At 35.7% G+C, this 19,820-nt stretch overlaps 1 protein-coding gene across 12 annotated transcripts in view; it reads left to right on the top strand.

Moving 5' to 3' along the window:
* Positions 1–19,820, top strand: part of DMXL1 (Dmx like 1) — a 79,392-nt gene that overhangs the window by 43,138 nt on the left and 16,434 nt on the right. For 10 of the 12 annotated variants that reach the window (XM_072922558.1, XM_030258661.4, XM_030258658.4 and 7 more), the window contains 12 exons: positions 11–108; positions 790–955; positions 1,741–1,993; positions 3,633–4,705; positions 4,968–5,159; positions 6,388–6,464; positions 6,636–6,763; positions 8,174–8,422; positions 14,983–15,146; positions 16,106–16,245; positions 16,577–16,662; positions 18,504–18,705. In XM_072922558.1, the coding sequence (XP_072778659.1) occupies positions 11–108; positions 790–955; positions 1,741–1,993; positions 3,633–4,705; positions 4,968–5,159; positions 6,388–6,464; positions 6,636–6,763; positions 8,174–8,422; positions 14,983–15,146; positions 16,106–16,245; positions 16,577–16,662; positions 18,504–18,705 (2,828 nt within the window). Of the gene's footprint in view, positions 1–10; positions 109–789; positions 956–1,740; positions 1,994–3,632; positions 4,706–4,967; positions 5,160–6,387; positions 6,465–6,635; positions 6,764–8,173; positions 8,423–8,800; positions 13,931–14,982; positions 15,147–16,105; positions 16,246–16,576; positions 16,663–18,503; positions 18,706–19,820 lie in introns of those variants that run through there. The other 2 variants (XM_030258664.4, XM_072922561.1) reach the window with 1 other exon arrangement.

The raw sequence follows: 19,820 nt of genomic DNA, 5'->3' as shown, positions 1-19,820 counted from the left end.
ATCTTCTTAGGTGGCTAAAGCAGCTTTCCAGAGAAACAGCAATCCACTTGATGCTGCCATTTTTTACCTTGCAATGAAGAAGAAAGCTGTTATTTGGGGATTATACAGGTATCCAAGCTCTTACATGGAATTTCACACTGTCTGGTATAATTTTGGAGGAAAAAGTTGAATATGATGGTAATCCAAAGGAAGCACAAATACTAGCATTGAAAGCTGGGGTTTGATTTCCAAACTAGTCATTACATTGAATGAGTAGTTTCTATCCCTAAACTGAAGGAAAATTTAGTTGCTGTTTCTGAAGGTAGGTGCTTCAAGTTTTAGTCTCAATCTCCTGTAATTTCAATTACTGCTTAATTCTGATTTACTTCTGAGGACTAGTAGTATAAGTGTCTGAAATGTCATGCCTATCTTTTACATAAGTGTTTGTTGTTTAAAATTGTACCTTCAGATCAGGGGACTGACTTATGTCTTCCTAACTGATGTTTCATAATACAGAATTCAGTATTGCAAACTTTCTGAAAACTAATTTTCATTGTCACTTAAGAGTTCACCTTAAGAAAAAAGATTTTCTTTCTGTATCAGGTAATTGAAAAACCATTAGGTTTTTTATTTATTGAAGTTCCTACTACTTTTAAAGAAGTAGCTTTCTCAGTTCCCAGTGTGGTGAGAGACTCTGCATTTCCTAATGTGAAGATCTGTATAAAATTATACTGACATCTGCAGAAATTAGGAACCATAGTGCAAGTAATAAAAAGTAAAATGTTTTTATCAATTATATTTGATATGCAGGTCCCAAAAAGATACTAAAATGACACAGTTTTTTGGAAACAACTTTACTGAGGACAGATGGCGTAAAGCAGCCTTAAAGAATGCTTTTTCTTTGCTTGGCAAACAGCGATTTGAGCATTCTGCAGCATTTTTCTTGTTGGCAGGACACTTAAAAGATGCGGTGGAGGTAATAAAATGCTTAATGTTTAAGACCGTTGCGTTGTCCCAAATGTACAAATAGACTGAATGCCATTTGTGTTTTGCATTAGTATGGCCCCTGAAGCTTCTTATGCTTTCAATTTTTGCTCTTCTTTCCCACCCCAAATGAATGACAAATGGAAAACCTTCATCTTTACATTCTGATTCCTTTTTAGCTGTCATATTACTGATACTGAAAAGTGACATGGGTAATTTCTCTGCTCTAATACTAAGGGGCCTACCTACAATTAGCTTCCTTTCAGATTTTCTACCCAGTCCTATAGGAAGATAGCATAGTTTTTCATTAGGAAGTTCCAGATGTGGTGTTTTGGCAGAGATGTTGATTAGCTCCTAGAATCCCTTTACAAAAAACAAAGAAAATACAAATTATTTCCTGGATCTGTTTGAATTGCAAAATTGTGAGGAAATTAATCTCTGTGATGGTGAAGGATTTGTTCTGTAAAGCTCTGTAGCTAAAATAAACAGAATCCAGAAGTAAGAGGTGGCGTGTGCACATTGGTAATGATCTATTGAAGCTGGTTGATTTCAAAGATCTGTTGTCATGCCATACTTAAACTGAAGAAATGCAAATCCAATCTTTCATGTGATACTTATCTACGTCTGTTCTGCTTAGGTCCTGCTCACGTTTTATGGAGTTGGTAGACCTACTTACTTTAATCTGAGCAAATTTATGTCCCTTCCTGCCCTGTAATAATTTTAAACTGAGGAGAAATTGCAAAGTTTGATCATTTTAATATAATTACCTTTAATTAGGTCTGCCTTGAAAAACTGCATGACATTCAATTGGCTCTTGTAATATCAAGACTGTATGAATCGGAGTTTGAAGTGTCTAGTACTTACAAATCTATACTACAGAAGAGAGTTTTGGGAAGTATGTCTACTGGAAAACAGAACTTAGGAAACATACACTGTGACCCTTTCCTGCGAAGTATGGCATACTGGATTTTGGAAGATTATAGCAAGGCTCTTGACACTTTGATTAAACATTCTGTTGAAGATGAAGGAGGTAAGAATATAAGTATTTGGCCTGTTGAGTTGATTTAAAATATTTGTTAATTTAAGCCACAGTTTCTTAAAGTGTCATCTGATCAAAACCAAGTACCACACAGTTCTTCACCATTGTTAGTAAACTGCTTGCTGTAGCAATGTATGTGGACTTCAGTCACAAACATGGTGACTGTATTATTATTACCTTGTATTCCAAGCATTCATACTTTGTCCTTTAAGCATGTGAATATCAAGACAGTGGAATGATCCTGCAGTAATACAGCTGTTTTTCCAGAAGCAGCCTAAAGATGGAGACAAACTAACTTCTTATATTAATTCGACTCCATCACAGCCTAAGACAAAATTTCTGATTGCTCACTTTACATAGGAGAGTCTGTTAGACATGGTGTTTTGCAGCTTTTAGCCCTTGGTAACAGCTGACTACAATAATAGGCTACCAACAGATAGATTTTGTTACTTGAAATGGTATGAGGAGGCCCTTGTGGTGCCTGAAACAGCACGTGAGTATCCTAGAGCAATTAATTTCTATATTCACTTGCTGGCTTTATAGGCCTTCTAAGAATTAATTGTATTATTTCCTAAAGGTAGTGTTTTCATTTAAGTTAAAAGCTTCAAGTCCTTGCTAGTTAGCTGGTTTCAGTCCTGGTTACTGAGAGAATTTGGAAGGGGATAAATAAAGGCTCAAATACTTAGAATTGGGCAACTAATTTGTGAAACTGATTTTAGCAGAAGTTAAATGGTTTAGGATGATTTTGAGCAAATGAGGAATATTGCATTTGGTTGTTGCTATCTTGATCCCATCTTTCTGTGTAAAATAATTTTAAAGTGTTGCTAATTCTTCTGTGATCATTTCATGGCTTGTTTGTGGTGTCTTGCCTTATTTTCTTACCTAGAATGTGTGTTTTCATGTAGCTCTCTCTGTTAACTGTCACCAGTTGTGCTGTAACATGTGATAGAGGATAGAGTAAGGGCTTATTTCTATCCCCAGCTATCCTGAGACCTTTGAAAACTGTGAATCATGCTGTTCTGATTCTTATATCTCTTCAGGGTTTTTCTTCTTGTGGACATGAAAATGAAATGAATAGGTGTTCCACTGCTGTGTAATTCATTTATTTGTATGTAATGCTGCTACCATTATGTAGAAATGTGATAGATTTCCTAGTTTTATTGTAAGTTGCATTTCTTTTGAGATGTCGACAAAAAAAAACACTATTCCAGTTTTTTAAATGAGACTTTAAGTAAAAGAAGTAAGATATTTTCTTATTGTCATTTAGACGTGGAACATGGAGACTGCAGAAATCTAAAATTAACAGAAAAGTGGCCTTGTTTCACTTCAGTAAAACTGGCCTGACTACAAGGAAAATAAATGGTAGCTGTTTTAATTTAAGAAGTCATGCCTACTGCCTCACTCTGCTTGTTTTTAGTAATGCAATTGTTTTTGGCAATGTCCTTCCCACTGAGATTTTCAAATGATGAAGGTGCAAAGGAGGGTGTAGTGAAGTAAACAGTAGAATGGATGTATGAAGTAGACAATAGGATTGATACTAAGATCTAAAAGCCTCTGACTAACTTATGACTTTGCAGATGGGTTATTTCATGCAGAGTGGTATGTTTTACATGTTGCCATATCTTTTCAGGTGAAGGGGATGGCTCATCAAGTTGCAACCCTGCAGTGTTTAACTTCTATAACTACCTAAGAACACATCCCCTCTTGCTGAGACGTCATTTTGGCTCTTCTGATACATCTTCCACACACATTTCCCTAACAGTAGAAAATGGATTAGCTGACAAAATCAACCTAGGTGAAAGACGGCTATTTTTCACCACTGCATATGCTCATCTAAAAGCTGGTTGTCCCATGTTGGCCTTGGAAGTGTTATCAAAGATGCCCAAAGTTGTCAAGAGGTCAAAGTTATTCGGTAAATCCCCTAGTTTAGTGGATACTAGTAAAGATTTCTCACCATTATCTCCAGTTAAAGAGTTTGAAACAAAAGATCAAGCTTCCAGTATTGATTGGTCACAGCCAGTATTCAATGGTCTAGGTTCATCTTCAGATTGTTCATCAGGAAGACATTCAAGTTCCACTCTTTCGTTTGATTGGAGCCAGCCAAGTGCTCTATTCCAAGATGAACAATTGCAACTACAGTCAGACAGTGATGAAAATGATGAAAGTGAAGATTCTTCCCTGGTAATGAAAGAGCTAAAACCTCTGAAGAAAACTGAAAAATTACACGAAACAAGTTCTAGCTACACAGAATCTTTTAGTGTAGTTGATGACAAAGATATTCTAAGTCCATCAGAAGATACAATTTCAGTACAGCTGAAGTTTAGAGCATGCCTGAAAATCCTTACTGTGGAGCTTCGTACACTGTCCACTGGCTATGAAGTCGATGGTGGAAAGTTGCGGTATCAGCTTTACCAGTGGCTTGAGAGAGAAGTGGTAGCTCTTCAGAAGACCTGTGATTATGGTGTTGAAGTAGAAGAGATACGGCCAGAGGAAGGTACATTACATGAAAACCCTGAAGGCTTAGCTGACCAGGAAAAAACTATGCTACAGAAAGAAGACTTTCAAAAAAGACGTCAATGGCTTCTGAAGTACCAGTCTCTCCTCAGAATGTTCCTTAGTTACTGTATACTTCATGGCTCACACGGTGGAGGCTTGGCATCTGTCAGAATGGAATTAATTCTCCTCTTGCAGGAATCTCAGCAGGTATGTGGAGTAGCTTAGGTTTTGTTTTGTCTGCTTCAGGTTTATAGATTTATTTGAAAGTGTTTTGTAATATTTTTGAAATTTTCCTACTGTAGCATGCACATGTTTTTAAATAAATCTAAATCTGTTTTTAACAAGGTTTTTTTGTACATTATTTATTTTTTGTTGTTTTATAGAATCTTTTTCTCTCTTTCAAAGTTACTATGTTCCCTTAAAGAATATGTACTATTGCTTTGTCTATGTGTTTCTTGCTTGATTTTAGGAGCAGTCAGTACAGATACCTTCCAGCCCTCCACCAGAGCAAAGCTCCATACCTCTCCTATTTGCTTGCACAGCTAGTGCTAAAACAGTGGTTGCTAATCCATTGCTACATCTTGGCAATTTAACTCATGATATATTACATGCTATAATAAACCTTGATTCACCACCTCATCCAGATACTCAGAACAGCAAGGTATGTATTTTTTTACAGTAGTTTTGTTGTTTTATTGTCTAGTTTGCTGAAGTCACAACTTTTTCTTTCAGACAGCATGAAAACTTTGTGCTGTGCCTATCTGTGACAGAGTAAAACCATGAAACATAATCATTTTCTGTAGTACTTATCTTGAGCTTAAAGAAATGTCCAGTGATCATTAGTCATTGTTGAGATGTTGAGGATCTGGTTCCACAAGCTGTTGTAGATTGGCCTCTCTCAGAACTGGATGTTTGTCCAAGAGGACATTTTAATGGAAAAGATGTTATATTAAACCATCAGCATCATATTTGTCTTTATGACAGTATGTTCATTACTTCTTTTATGCTAATAGCAGATTCTGCATTTCATTCTTAGACATAAGTAAAATTAAATATTAAGTACAAAACCTGAGTGTTAGCAAACTACAATAAATCCATACTGTTTTTTTGTGAAACAGTATGTGTTAGTATAGTAATTTTTAAAAATAGTTTTCTGTAAGATTTCTCCTGCGTTTAACCTTTGACTGGAAATAAAACTTAAATCTTTCCTGAAGTTGTTATTGTTAGGTCCCAGATCATGTCTGGTTTTACTAAGGATTTCTAGAGAACACTAAAAAGATGGCTTAATCCTAGTTAGCTTTGTTTTAGAGGGAACAAACAAAAACAATATAATAAACTGTTTTTGATTAACAGCTTCTCTAGCTTTTTAACCTTAATGTGTACTGTGATACTTAAAGAAAAAAGTGTCAGCTGTTAAGAAAAAAGTAAAGAAAAAAGTCAGTTAAAAGTACTGATCAGTATGATACTGATTAAATTGAGTGTGTGGCCAAGAGCTGCACTAGAATTGGTCAAAAACTGAGCTGCATTATAGTATTCATTATGAAATAAATTATTTGTATTCTGAACCAGCAAACTGCTGTTGTTTTAGGATGTAATTACATAAGACTGTTGAATTCAGGCTTAATAGGCTGCTGTTTAATAATTGAAAACATTTCAGATGAAGCTGATCTATGATTATGCATTGGTGAGGCGAATGAGTTTTCCCTCATCCTTTTCATAGGGTAATTTGTCTGATACAAATTCTGCTGCAAAAGGTGACTTTGTAAGTGCATAAGGACTTCGACCTTTCATGTTCAGTGCTTGTTACACAACTTTATGCAGTGAAAAGCTGTGATACTAGCCACAGCTCACTTTGGGAGTAATGAGATCTGTAAAATTTTGTCTTACAGATATGTGTAATGCATACCTTAGCAGCGTCACTCTCTGCTTGCATCTACCAGTGTCTCTGTGATGGCCACAGCTACAGGTAAAGTCTATGAAAAGTGATTTTTAGACAGCTGGCTCATTGCAGTCATGTTAATGGATAGTACACCAGAAGGCAGTGATCACACTTGCCTACATCTAGAAAGTGCTAATATTTCAATAGTTGTAAATATAATTTTTAAAAATAAATATTTCCTGCTTCTCTGTTTCACAGCTCATTTCAAGCAAATCAGTTCACTGGAACAGTGTACCAGACGGTCCTGTTAACTCAGTGTCATTCTTTAAAAACAGCAAGCTTAGAAGAAACAGTGACTCCCAACACATCACCTGCTCAGTGGCCAGGTATCTAGACTTGTTTCTTTCCTCTTAAGGAAAACTGAGTTATTTGGATCCACTGTAAGAGCATGTGGCTATGATGTTCTAGTAGTATTTGTAACAGCTGTGTTGAGTTCATTGATTAAAATGTTGTATTCTTTTTTTCAAAACATCTAAGTTAGTACTTCTGATTATTCACTAAGTCAGGTTGGTTTATATTACTTTCTTTAATTAAAAAAATGTTAGTGCTGGATCTACTAAAGAGAGAGCAGCTAAACAGGAGGTAGGGTGAAGTCATGTCCTTTGTTCTGTTTGCACCCCCTGGAGCACCAATATTCTACTTCTTGAAGGCTGCCTTAGTTTGTGCTCCAACTAGGAATTACTTTACCTTACGGACAACTTCTGAACTACCTTGAAATTATTAAAAATGAAACATTTCTCATAAATTACCATTTTCTGCAGCTGTAAAGTTAATGTCAGATTTCATCTGAGATCTGTGCTGATGAAACCACATTAGGGAGCTACATTAGAGGGAATGTTATCAATTAAAAAAATAGAAAAAGGTATTTAGGTATGGGCTTCAGTTTATAGCACTAACTTTAATGTAAGCATAGCCAAGAAATGTGCTTACTTATTATGAGAATTGTTTCTTAAATCAGAAAATTTCTCTTTAAAATCTTCATGGAGAGCCTGAAGGAGTCTTTGTATTTTATGCTATGCCATTTGTTCTTTTCTGCCAAACATTGTCACCAAATCCAGAGATTTTACGGAGAAACTAGCTTGTCATCTGTTTTCGTGTTATTTAATTAATCGCAGGGTTACGTTTCCCACAAGTGGGGCAAGGAATTGTTACCAGTTTACTCCTATGAATCACATCACCTTGAACTGACTTTTTCTATTTTTTACAAGATTCACATGCTATGTGTGCAAATTGGAGAGCATGACAAAAAGCAGAATTCTTTGGCCATGACTATGTGCATTTTTACTTGTCTGTACAAAGTGTCACGTTGAAGCCACATCTGAAACTACACCTTTTTGTGGGAGCATAAAAATATTACAAGATGTTTAGTACTTGGGTGAAAGAACACTTGCCAGACAATGTGTAATGCAAGTTGATGCCCATGATTTTTGATTGGTTTTACCACTGTAAAGTGAGAAGATAGAATTTCAGCTTTCAGAATTATAATGTAGTTATATTAATTGAAAAGGAAGCTAAAAACCAGAAAGCTAAAAACGAATAAATTGTTCAAAATTAAGAGCTTGCCTCTTTCTCCTGAAGTTTTCAACTTAGGTTTCAATGTGTAGAATTTTGAATTTTTCTACACTAAACATTACTAAGTAACATCAGTTACCAGACAAAATACCCATGATAATCTGGAGTATGTTCACACACACATCAGTGCTTTCTTAAAGAATATGTTTATTTTATATAAACAGGAATGACAGCTCTCATACGTCTCTTGAATTCTGCTGGTGAGGAAGCCCAGCCAGGTCTCACAGTTCTACTTTGTGAAATTCTAACTGCGGTCTATCTCAGCCTCTTCATCCATGGCCTTGCAACACATTCCAGCAATGAGTTGTATAGAATTATGGCTCATCCACTTAACAACAAAATGTGGTCTGCTGTCTTTGGAGGAGGAGCTCATACGCCCAGCAGAGAACAGCAGCAATTAAAGACAAAAACTGGTCAGTTCTCTTGTTTTATGTGTATTTGTCTTCTGGGATTTTTAAGAAAGTTATGTGACTGGTCTAAGCTTAATTACTTTAAGTAGCTTGTGTTCAAGAAGAATTTAGTATGGTTTTGAATTTGCATAGAAAAACAAGGATCTGAAATTTTTCTTCTTGATACATTGTGTAGAAGAGAAGAGTGAAGCAGAAGTGAATGCTACTGAAATAAGGTTTGCAAGTAGCACAACTGCTCTAGTATGAGGGAGTTAAGTTGATCTTCGAGAGTTTCCAATACTATTACAGCCTAGTTTGTGTTTATTTTAAAGCTTTCCAGTTCTCTTCTAACTGGAACATATTCCCATTTTACAAACACAGTATGTTTTCTCTCTTTGACAGGTAGGCACTTCCCAATGCCTAGCCCACATCAGGTAGTAGTGTTCTCCATGGAATGTGTGGGGTTTTCCAAATCCCTTCCCTCCTTCAGTACTCATAGTCCTACCAAACCTTCAGGCAAGATACTAGATTTAGTACTAGGCCTCTACATGCAGTTTGCTATGTGTGAGTTTTTGGGGTTTTTTTTTTTGCATATGCAAAAAGACAGAAAAACTTCTGTTTGCAAGCCATGATATCAAAATTTAAAGTAAAATTTTATAATTAAAGAAGCACATAAATTGGGCTTTTTTAAAAAAAGAAAATTATCTGCACTGTAGTATTCTAATGGCTTTTCATTTGAAATAAATATTAAATACAAAATTACTTTGACCATGGTTTGAAAAGATCAGAAGTGTTTCATATCTTTTTTGGAGAGCTGCTTGCTTTGCTTTTTGAATATAAGCATTATTGTGCATGTGGATTTCTAAGTGTTCGTTCCAGACATTACAAGTGAAAGGCATCTTGTTGACATTCTAAGGACCCTTTAGAAAAGCAAACAACCTTCAAGTTTTAAATTCAGTTAGTGATAAACTATCCTCAGGTCCAGAACAAATTCCTATAAAGCTTTCATTTTTCATACAGTTATGTGCTTTTTGATTTACTTTGACTTCTATAAAACCAACAGCAAAAATGCTACAATTAACTCAGTTTTTAAGGGAAGATTTTGTAAAGACAAATTTACTTAAATTCTGATGACTTTCTAAATCACATCTGAATATATATGCAGAGAGACAAAATGTAATTTTATATTTTTTAAAAATTATTATTAATATTTAGATGTATGGTACATATCAAAATGCCTTACCTTCCATTTATGGAAAACTGTAAATATAGTCTGTTTAAATAGCTTTATCAGACTTTTAGAAAATGTTTTCAGAATAGAGATCTTTACCCAAAAGTGAGCTCTTATTCTGATTAGCTTTCTCTGTGGTACTGCGTAAACATTTCTCTCTATCAGTTTAGTAAGGTAAACATGTTTGCTATCACAGATTGTCAGAAGCCTTACCTGACTTTTGTTGGCAATTCTGCTTACTAGGTGTTGGTAACTCTATAGTAAGCTGTGTTAATACTACTGCTACCACTGGTTTAAAATGCAAAGTATTTTTACAAAGAAGTGTATTCTGAAATGCTTACTAAATATAGCCTATATGCTGTATGTTTTTCTGAAGGAGGAATGCTGCCTGGCTGATTGCAGGTTTAATAAAACTGTTGCTGGAAGATCTCGAAGCTCTACCTAAAAATTGAACGGAAGAAGGAACATTTTTTTTTAATACTAGTTTTTATGCATAATCACTGAGAAAGTGGCCTAGAGGTGGTGTGGGATCTCCATCTTTGGAGTTGCTCAAAAACTTGAACTAACTAAGTCATCAATTAAGTCAGCCCTATTCTGAGCAAGGGGTTGGACTAGGTGTCTTTCAACCAGTGTAATTCTAGGATTCAGTGGGTTGTTACTTGTTTTTAATGTGTGTTTATGTAGAGCAGATTTGGAGGAAATGTATTTCTCTGAAGTCCTTTCTTGGTCATATTGAAAAAAATGGTGGGAGGAGAAAGGAAAAAAAAAAAATAGACCTCCAATGAAGCAGAGGGATTAGGGTTAAAGTCAGCTATATTTTTGTGCCTTAACTGTTTCTGATACCCAGAAACAAATACTGAGAAGTGACTGGAATGCTTGTTCACGTCAACTATGCCATGTCCTTCTGTAATATTACTTAGATTTTTTTCTATATCTTACCATTTTGTTATGCTTAACTAGACTCTTCTCCCTTATCTTTACTTTTAGATTTTTGTGAAATGCTTCCACTCTCAAATGGAGATCAATAGATAAAAATTCTGAACACAAATAATTCTAATACAATAAGACTATGCATGTTTTCTCCTCCTTGCCTCACCTCCAGTCCTTTAGTACATATCTGAATGTGGGTGTTGATCTCCAAGTTTGAAACTTCTTTTAAGAGACCATAATTTCATGTACCATATTGGTCAATAAAGGTATTTCCCTTTCTGCTCTTTGCTTTAAAGCATGTAGTGGCTTTGAATATAAAATTTCACTTAAGTAAATATGATCTTTTAGACTCAAATGATAAAAACAGGAACCAAAAACCAGTATCTGGTAGTCTTATAAATTCCTAACCTCTGTTAGGAATATTCTTATTGAAAAACTTGTTTTAGTGCCTCTGTCACATAACAATCAGATCAAAACAGTTTGAAAGCTTTTCAGTTCACTCTGCTTTTCATCCATGTTTCTTGTTTTTCCAGTTGCAGGAAAGGATTTTGGCAAACAGAACTAGCCCATGATGTTTTGTTTTCCAAGAGGCAGTTATCATCTGAAAAAGAACCTTGTTGTTGATTATATTAGATTTTTTTCAGAATCACATTTACCGTGTTTTGCTTGAAAACTACCTAAGCAAACTGTTTTATAATTTAAGTCTATATAGAGATTGTAAGTTCTGTATCATACAGAAGGTTCTTAAGGGAGAATTTGACCTTTGTTTTGACAGTTAGAAATCCATAGTTTCATTTCATCTATTCAGTTATTCCATGCTGCAAGAGCAAATGAAGGGAAGTTGAAAGTAATCTGCCTTTTAGTTCTTCCTGGGAAGGTGAAAGGTAACAGATCTTTTGATTACCATTGCATGTCCTAGAACCTGGCAGAAATTACAGGATTTTCCTTGTCTGAAATATTCTTGGGAAATAACATAATTTTTTTTGTCATATTAGTAAAATGGGAGCAAAGATAAATGCTTCAAATAAAAAACTAAACCCATGTAAAAATTTTTAATTAGAAATATATGAGAAATTTGAAAGTGTGTTAATCAGTAATTTGAAATTCCAAATGACAGTCAGAACTTTAACAACATTTTTAATGTCGTTAAAGAAATCTGCATCAGTGGTGTTTGTCAAACCACTTAGGTGGTTGTTCTTTCACTTACCTTCTATACTGAATTTTTTCCAATGACTAGCCTGCAGTATTCTTAAAAATACAAGGAGTGATCCAACAGAAAGGAATAAAGTACTTTTAAAATAAAAAAGTAAAAGCTTTTAATAAAGTAGTTTTTAAATAAAACTTACCTTTTGAATTCTGCTTAAAAAAACAACCTGCAGACCTATACTTGCTCATTTCTGTATCATGCAACACTTGCTCCTTGTTTCATGCCTAGTGAATTACTTTTTTTTTAAGTAGTTGCTAAAAATTATCTAAAAATTCATAGTGATGCATGTGCATGCTCCTTAACTGATAAGCTTTGAATAATGTAATGAAAATGCATTGTATTGCCGTTATTGTGGTTTTCACTTTTAGTACAGGTAAGTGGATTTCAAATACTATTCCTTACAGGAAAAAAAATTATTATACAGTATAGAAGTGTGACACATACTGTTATGATATTCCTCTTTCAAGATGAAAGATGGGATGTCTTCATCTTTCATTAGATTCTATATATAAATTGTTTTGTGGCTGTTGTGGTTTAACCCCAACCATCAGCTAAGCCCCAGGCAGCCACTCACTCACTCATTCCCCCGCTGGCAGGACCAGTTAAATAGGAAGGGTAAAAGATAGAGAAATGGAAAGGGTAAAATATAGAGAAAACTAATGTGTTCAGGTCAAGACAATTTAATAGCAAAAGCTGTGTACACAGCCAAAGAGAAACAAGGAATTAATTCACTGCTTCCCGTAGGCTGGCAGGTGTTCAGCCAGCTCCAGGAGAGCAGGGCTCCATCATGTGCACTGGTGATTTGGGAGGACAAGCACCATGCCTCCAAATGTCCCCCACCTTCCTCCTCCTTCCCTCCCCTTTATGTACTGACCATGATGTCTCTGGAATATCCCTTTGGTCAGTTGGGTCATCTGTCCTGGCTGTGACTCCTCCCAGCCTCCGAGGCACCCCCAGCTCCCTCGCCAGGGTGGCAGTACACACAGCAGAAAGGGCCTTGTCTCTGTGTAAGCCTGCTCAGCAAGAACAACTCTGTGTAAGCAACTCTGTTTTCAGCACAAATCCAAAACATGGGACTGCACCAGCCACTTGTGAAGAAAATTACCTCTACCCCGACCACAATCAGCACATTAGTTCAGCTGCTTGTGATATAATCTTTGTCTTCATATGTAATCAAAAATCCTTCTGAATCCTGGAATAACATGTTTATTCCTGGTCCAGAAATGACCAGAAGTAATGAATAAATTCCATTGACTAGTGTGAATACAGATAATTTGTCCATTAGAAGAAAATAAATAAAAAATGGTGAGGTATGGAAATCCTGGAAGTTTTTTTTAAAAAACTATGTATTTAAATCTTAGTGGTCTCGAGTTACAATTGTACGGTTGGCTAAGTTTGTATTATGAGCAAGTAAGTATTGCGTATTGAAAAAAGTGTTTATAAATTACCACTGTTTTTCTGTTGTTGAGACTGTTAAACCTTCTGTTTTCAAGTGATTGGAATATCCGTAAGAGTTTTGAAGGACATAGTCTTTCAGAAACCTGTCAAGACTCAGAAAGTGTCCTGTGGATAAAACACTAAAAAAAATAAGGGTATAGGAAATACCCTTAGGTATATAGGTAGTTTACTCCAGGAACAGATAGGTGTACTGGCTCTTCTTTTGCCATCCTCAGCATTATTAACAGAAGGTAATTTTGGAAGCTTCCATGGTTGTTAGTTTTGTGGGCCCTTGGTAGCAGAAGGGAATAGGAAAATTAAAACAGTAAAGAACGTATTTGCATTTGTGATGTTCATGTTAGTTCATTCTTGCACCTGGTCTTGCCCAACGTGTTGATGCTTGAACTCGCTGGTAGAGATATCTTCCCTCAGGTGAGGTCTTTAAGCCTACAGAATTGCATTCTTGGCTCACACTTACTACTGCTGTTACATCATAAGGCAGCCCATACTCCCCTCTGCTTAAAAAAACTGACTCGGCTAAAGTCCAAGTTTTGTGGACTACAAAACAAAGTTCAAAAAATCAACTTCCTTTTTATTTTCATATTTAAGCTTTCTTTGTTTTACCTTAGTCTTGAACCCACTCCTAGGTTTCACTGTAGAAATTGATCTCTGTACATTCCATGTATCTATTTGAAAGAATAAAAACATCTTTAAAAAAATCCCAACCATACAACAACAAAATACAAACGCAAACCCCACCTTTTCCAATCAAGTAGGAAATTGATTCAAGTTCATATTCTCTGTTATGAAAGATGGCCAACAAATTTCCAAATATAACTTCTTTTCTCCCTCATCGCTTTCACTTCTGGTGTGTTCTGGAGAGTCAGAACACTGACAATTGGTGACAAGTGACAATTGGTAGCATTCCTACTGATTCCTCTACTAATAGGCTATATTGGAGTATGAGTCCTAACAAGATCAAGAAGTATTTCAGGGTATAAGGGGATAGAAATATGTTAAGATATTCCTGAAATCTTAAATGAGCTATTTCCTTCAGTACTGTAATAATCAAGAATGGAAATAAAACCTTCCATTGACACTTCTTAGTTTAAAAAAAGTCAATGCTGGGACAAGAGAGGGGACATGTCTACTCCTAGGATTTAGGGTGTTACTGTAAATAATGAATCTTTCCCCTTTTAATAAGTTGTATATTAGATTGTGTTAATTAAAATATTATCTTTTATATTTGCTGAGGAAATGTATTTTCAGGGCATGTGGATTTAGCAGAATTGTACTACTTAGTGAAAAAAATACAGACCTCCACTAGAGGGACACATGGAGTTACAAGTTGAAGCAGGAATGGCAAGCTTACGTATTTGCAATATATATACTGAAAAACAAGTGTCCTGGCTTGTCTTAAAAGCTAACATAATCAGTATTCAGTAGTTCTTATTAAAGTCATTTAGTTTTGGAAGATCGTTGGCTTGAGTAATAGTATTTGTCACCTTGTATGAGGAGATCTTTTAATTCAGTTATGGGTGTGAATTAAATAATTGTGCAGGGAGTTTTGACATACTGAAGTTCTAGTTATATATTAGTTTTATGTATTTGAGGATTTAGCATTCTCTGTGTTTAGTTGTTACATAAATGCTTAGATAAAATTCTGAAAACTTGTCATGATGGAAATTTTTACTTTTTATTAAGAATCCGTTTATTAAAAGCAATAGGGAGGTAGAGCAGAAGGTTTAAAGCAACATGCTCTATTTTCTTCTCCCATAGATGATGGAGAGAAACAGCAAAAACATTACCGGCTTTCATCAAAGACCTCTCCAAAAGAAAGTTCTCAGTTGCCTGCATTGCCGTTGCTAGACCAACAATCATCATCTTACAAAGAAAGATTTATCTCTCCTGAACTTAGCATCTGGGATTATTTCATTGCAAAGGTAATTTTTTTGCTGTTTTGACAATTAAGTGTCTTCTATCACTTCTGGATTGATAGTTTTTCTCTTCTTAGTCATTATTCTAGGTGATAGAATGTGCTTGTTTTTATTTCTCATGTTTAGCTTTTTCTAAAATGGAGCCTATACATATTTTTGAGACAGCTTTCTTGAAAACTGTTGTTATTCAATTAATTTATTTACAGATAATGGTATAAACAGATCATGTTGATTTTTATAGTTACAGAGTACAATATAATTACCTGTATATAATTACAGTTCAGGTATTTAGCTGAACAAGGAAATGTGAGAAGCATTTATCAGTTATTTCCACTGGGTAAAATGCATATGCATACCCACTGGAAGTCAAATTATGTTCCTTGTTTGTGGCATTGTGGTAGATCTTTCTTTCTAGAAAGTTACATACTTCTGTGGAATTGTACACACATTTCTTTATCAAGTGTTGCATAAGCAAAATAAACTAGTAAGCTAGTATTTTAGGAGCAAGGACAAAAAAGAAAATGCAAATACTGAATAGCACAGTGAGGCAATGATAATGGGATGATCATAAATATGAAACACTGTAGAGAGAGGATAGTATTTCTCAGAGCTCTTGGAAAAACTGAAGAGAATACAGTGGTTTTGGCTTCTCGCCGACAGGCTCGTGTGTCCCACATCTGGTTTGGTATATCTGGAATGAAAAAAAAATAGGAATTCAAAAACAGTTAGTGTTTTCATTTTCAGCATTAGAATTTTTCAGTAATGTAAAAAATAGTTAAGGTGTTAACTGATGTATGTTTACCCTTTTCATGAGGTACAAACTCCAAATGTTACTAAACTGAGTAAGATGATATGTCTACTTTATATGAAAAGCTTTAAGCATTGTAATGATTGAATTATTAAAAGGTAATTTAGAATGAGATGTTGGCTAGAAGATATTTACATAATTTTGTTGAAATTTTTAGCCATTTTTTCCATCACAAAGTAGAGTGGAATATGATTCAGAAGAGAGTCAGGAAAGTGATGAAGATGTTGAAGACAATGATGGAGATATATTTGCATCAAATGCACATAACCAAGAACATTCTAATTCAAATTCTTACAGGTAAATAGCTCTTTAGAATGCAAGATATTTTGCTGTGTATAGACTTGCATTTCTGCTTTTTTGTTTTTGAGATAATATACCAATTACTTAATATTTCTATATATTACCTAGACTTAGTAGTTAATTTTTCACAATAATTATTTTATTCATTTTAGTAGTATGTGGTGTAGTAATTTTTGAATTCAAAGTACCTATAATATTCCAAAGTGTGGTTTGTAGTTTTCAGTAGTTTATAATGATGATTTGAAGCTCTATATTTAAAACCTAATTTTGAATAAGTGAGAAAATTATTTTCCTATTAGTAAATCACTTACTAGTTCTTTCTTGTTAGTTGGTCACTGATGAGATTGGCAATGGTTCAGCTGGTACTTCACAATTTGAAGATTTTCTACCCTTTGGCTGGACATGATCTTTCAGGTAATAAGCAGCAGAGTTGTCTCTTCATACCTAATCAGCACATTAAAATCAGTAATGTGTTGAATAATATGCATATATTGTAGCTTTTAGTTCAAAAGTTCTTAGTTTTTTAGTGGTATGGGAATAAATGTTCTGATATTGTTATCATACAACAGGTATATTTATAAAACGACACGGTGGGTGGCTAAGATGAATGGGTGAGAAAAGTATGCAGAGACCTGAGCATTCTATGTTTTCTTTGCTTCTTAGTCACATAAGAATGTTTGCAATATTTATTTCCTGGTGGAAACACTGTAATTTTTTTTTCTAATTGAGTTGAAGTCCTACTCCTTGTTTCATAGACTCATAGAATGGTTAGGTTTTGGAAGAGATCTTTAAAGGTCATCTAGGTGCAACCCAGCCAACCACATTGTGGACAGGGGCATCTTTTACTAGGTGGTGTTGCTCAAAGCATCATCTGACATGACCTTCCACATCAGGGGCATCCACAACCTCTCTGGCAACCAGTTCCAGTGTCTCACCACTCCCATCATAATAATGTCTTTCTTTTATCTGATCAAAATCTACTTGCTTGGTGTGAAAACATTACTCCTTCCCCTATCACTGCAGGCCTTGGTAAAGAGTCTCTTTATGTCTTTCCTGTAAGTCTAATTTTAGTATTGAAAGGCTGCTGTATTATGTCCCTGGAGCCTTCTCCAGTCCAGGCTGAACAACTGCAGCACTCTCAGCCTGTCTTCGCAGGAGAGGTGTTTCAGCCCTCTGACCTGTTTTTGTCACCCTTCTTTGGATCCTCTCTACAGGTTCCTGTCATTCCTGTAGAGGGGTGTCCGTACATGGATATGGTATCCTAGGTAGAGTGTCACAAGAATAAATTGGAGGGGCCAAATTCCCTCCCTCACCCTACTGGCTGCTCTTTTGATGCAGCCCAGTATGCAGTGGTCTTTCTGGTGCGTGAGCCGAATCATGCCCAATTTTTCATCCACTGGTATCCCTAAGTCCTCCTCCACAGGGCTGCTCTCAGTCTGTTCATCACTCAGTTTTGGTACTGGTGATTGCCCTAACCCAGGTACACTTGTCCTTGCTGAAGCTTGTGAGGGTCACATGGGCCCGCTCCTCAGGCCTGCCAGGGTCCCTGTGGGTAGTATCCCTTCCCTGCAGGAACTCCGCTGCACTGCTCACCCTGGTGTTCTCTGCCAGCTGCCTGCAGGTGCCTCTCACTACCCCTGCCTGTGTCGTTATTGGAGAGATGGAACAGTACCAATCTCAGCATGCATCCCTGAGGGATGTCTTGTTACTGATCTCCATGTAGATGTTGAACCATTGAATGTAACTCTTTGGGTGATGTCATTCAACCAGTTCCTTAACTGTCAAACCGTCCATCCTTTTTGCTATGTTGTGTGGGACACTGTCAGAGGCCTTACAGAAGTTAAAAGTAGAGGACATCAGTTGCTCTTTTTTGCCCTCCACCACAGTCAGTTCACAATAGAATGCCACTAATAGATTTAGTTTGGCACAATTTGCCCTTTATGAAGGTGTGTCAGCTTTCTCCTATCACCTGCTTGTCATCCATGTACCTTGATATCTTTCAGGAGGATCTGTTTCATAATGATCCACTCCATGATATCATCTCTCCAATATTACAGAAATCTGTTTCTTTTTTTAGAAAAAATAGCACTAAGGAGTTCATCTTCTTAGACTTGCAAATATTCACTTGAGGTTTGAACAAAGCTTACTTGTGGAGACATTTGAAATACACTTCAGCCTTCACCTCCTGGAATTCTCTTTATCAAGATTATAACAGAAAGGGGAGGGGGTTTATTATTATTTACTTGTCTTTCTAGAGCTTCCAGTTAGCTCCCCGATATGCCATGCAGTTTTGAAAACTTTACAGCGCTGGGAGCAAGTTCTTCTCCGGCGTCTTGAGCTGTATGGAGGTCCACCTCAACATTATATTTCAGTTCATGCTTCTGAAGATGCCCTAGCTGCTGGTCCTGCGTTGCTCCGCCACAAAACTTTACTCGAGCCTGCAAACACTCCTTTCAGGTGAGTCTGATTTCTGTAAACACTGACTGTAATATCTTTGATATAAATCAAGTGTTAGGTTGTTAGTGCATGTGATAGATTGCAACTTCAATAGCTATGTGAAATGAAGGGTACATGTCAGATTTCATGCATCTCTGATTCAAAACAAGATCAGGAAAAATGTAGCACAGTTTCTAATTTTTAAAAATTCTTCTGCTTAAACTTAATATAGATTTTGAGTGTCTCTGGAAAAAATATGCTTGACAATAAAATAAAGAATAAAACATTCACCTTCAGAGATAATTATGGATTAGTGACAGTGAATTAAATGATTATCCCACCTTTAGACATAATAAAATTCCCTCACAGTTTTATCAGTATTGTTACCTAAATTCAGAGAAGAAATAATTTTTTTAACTTATTTTTACTGTATTTGCATAGGTATGACTTAACACAGTTGCATGTTCAGCCAAAAAATAGATTTCTGCCTTTTTAATGTTACCGTCACTTGTAGATTTCAGAATACAGACCGTCTGGTTTTTATTGTAAGATATTTCATCATGGTCACACTTCCAGTAACTCAGGTTGATTAAAAGGGACCAGTTTAACATGTATTTGCTCTCTGATATTATTTTAAAATTATGATTTAAAGCAATTCAGAGTTTGATGGATTTTGGCTTGTCTTAAGCAGCTATATATAGCAGCTATTTTGGTATTTGTAATTTTTACTTGAGTGTGCCATTTCTAGGGATAAACATAAACACTTGAGTTCTGATCTGATTCTACAAGCCTTCCAATTTTGTTATAAAAAATCATTGATGTTTCAGTGAAGTTACACAGCTGATGTGTTTCTTGCAGGAAGTGTTAGTCATTCATTGTCCATGTGAAAGGACCACTCTTTGGGACTTAACAGAAATTATTCACACTGTAAAGAATGAGCTGAACTAATAAATAATCTGTATGCTGCTCTTACTGTTGTGTAATCTCTTAAAGAGATTTTCTTACTTGTCCCAAGATAGAAGGATAAGATTCTACATATTCTGCTTGTTCTTCCTTTTGCGCCTCCTCTCACGTGTAGGTTTTCAGGAAGAGGGTATTACAGTTCTTCCAGATTAGTCTTAGTATACTGTCTATAG

The sequence above is a fragment of the Taeniopygia guttata genome, chromosome Z (genome assembly GCF_048771995.1).
Source record: "Taeniopygia guttata chromosome Z, bTaeGut7.mat, whole genome shotgun sequence".
In the NCBI taxonomy this organism is placed as follows: domain Eukaryota; kingdom Metazoa; phylum Chordata; class Aves; order Passeriformes; family Estrildidae; genus Taeniopygia; species Taeniopygia guttata.
Note: the sequence above shows the minus strand (reverse complement) of the source record. Positions and strands in the feature narration are given on the sequence as shown.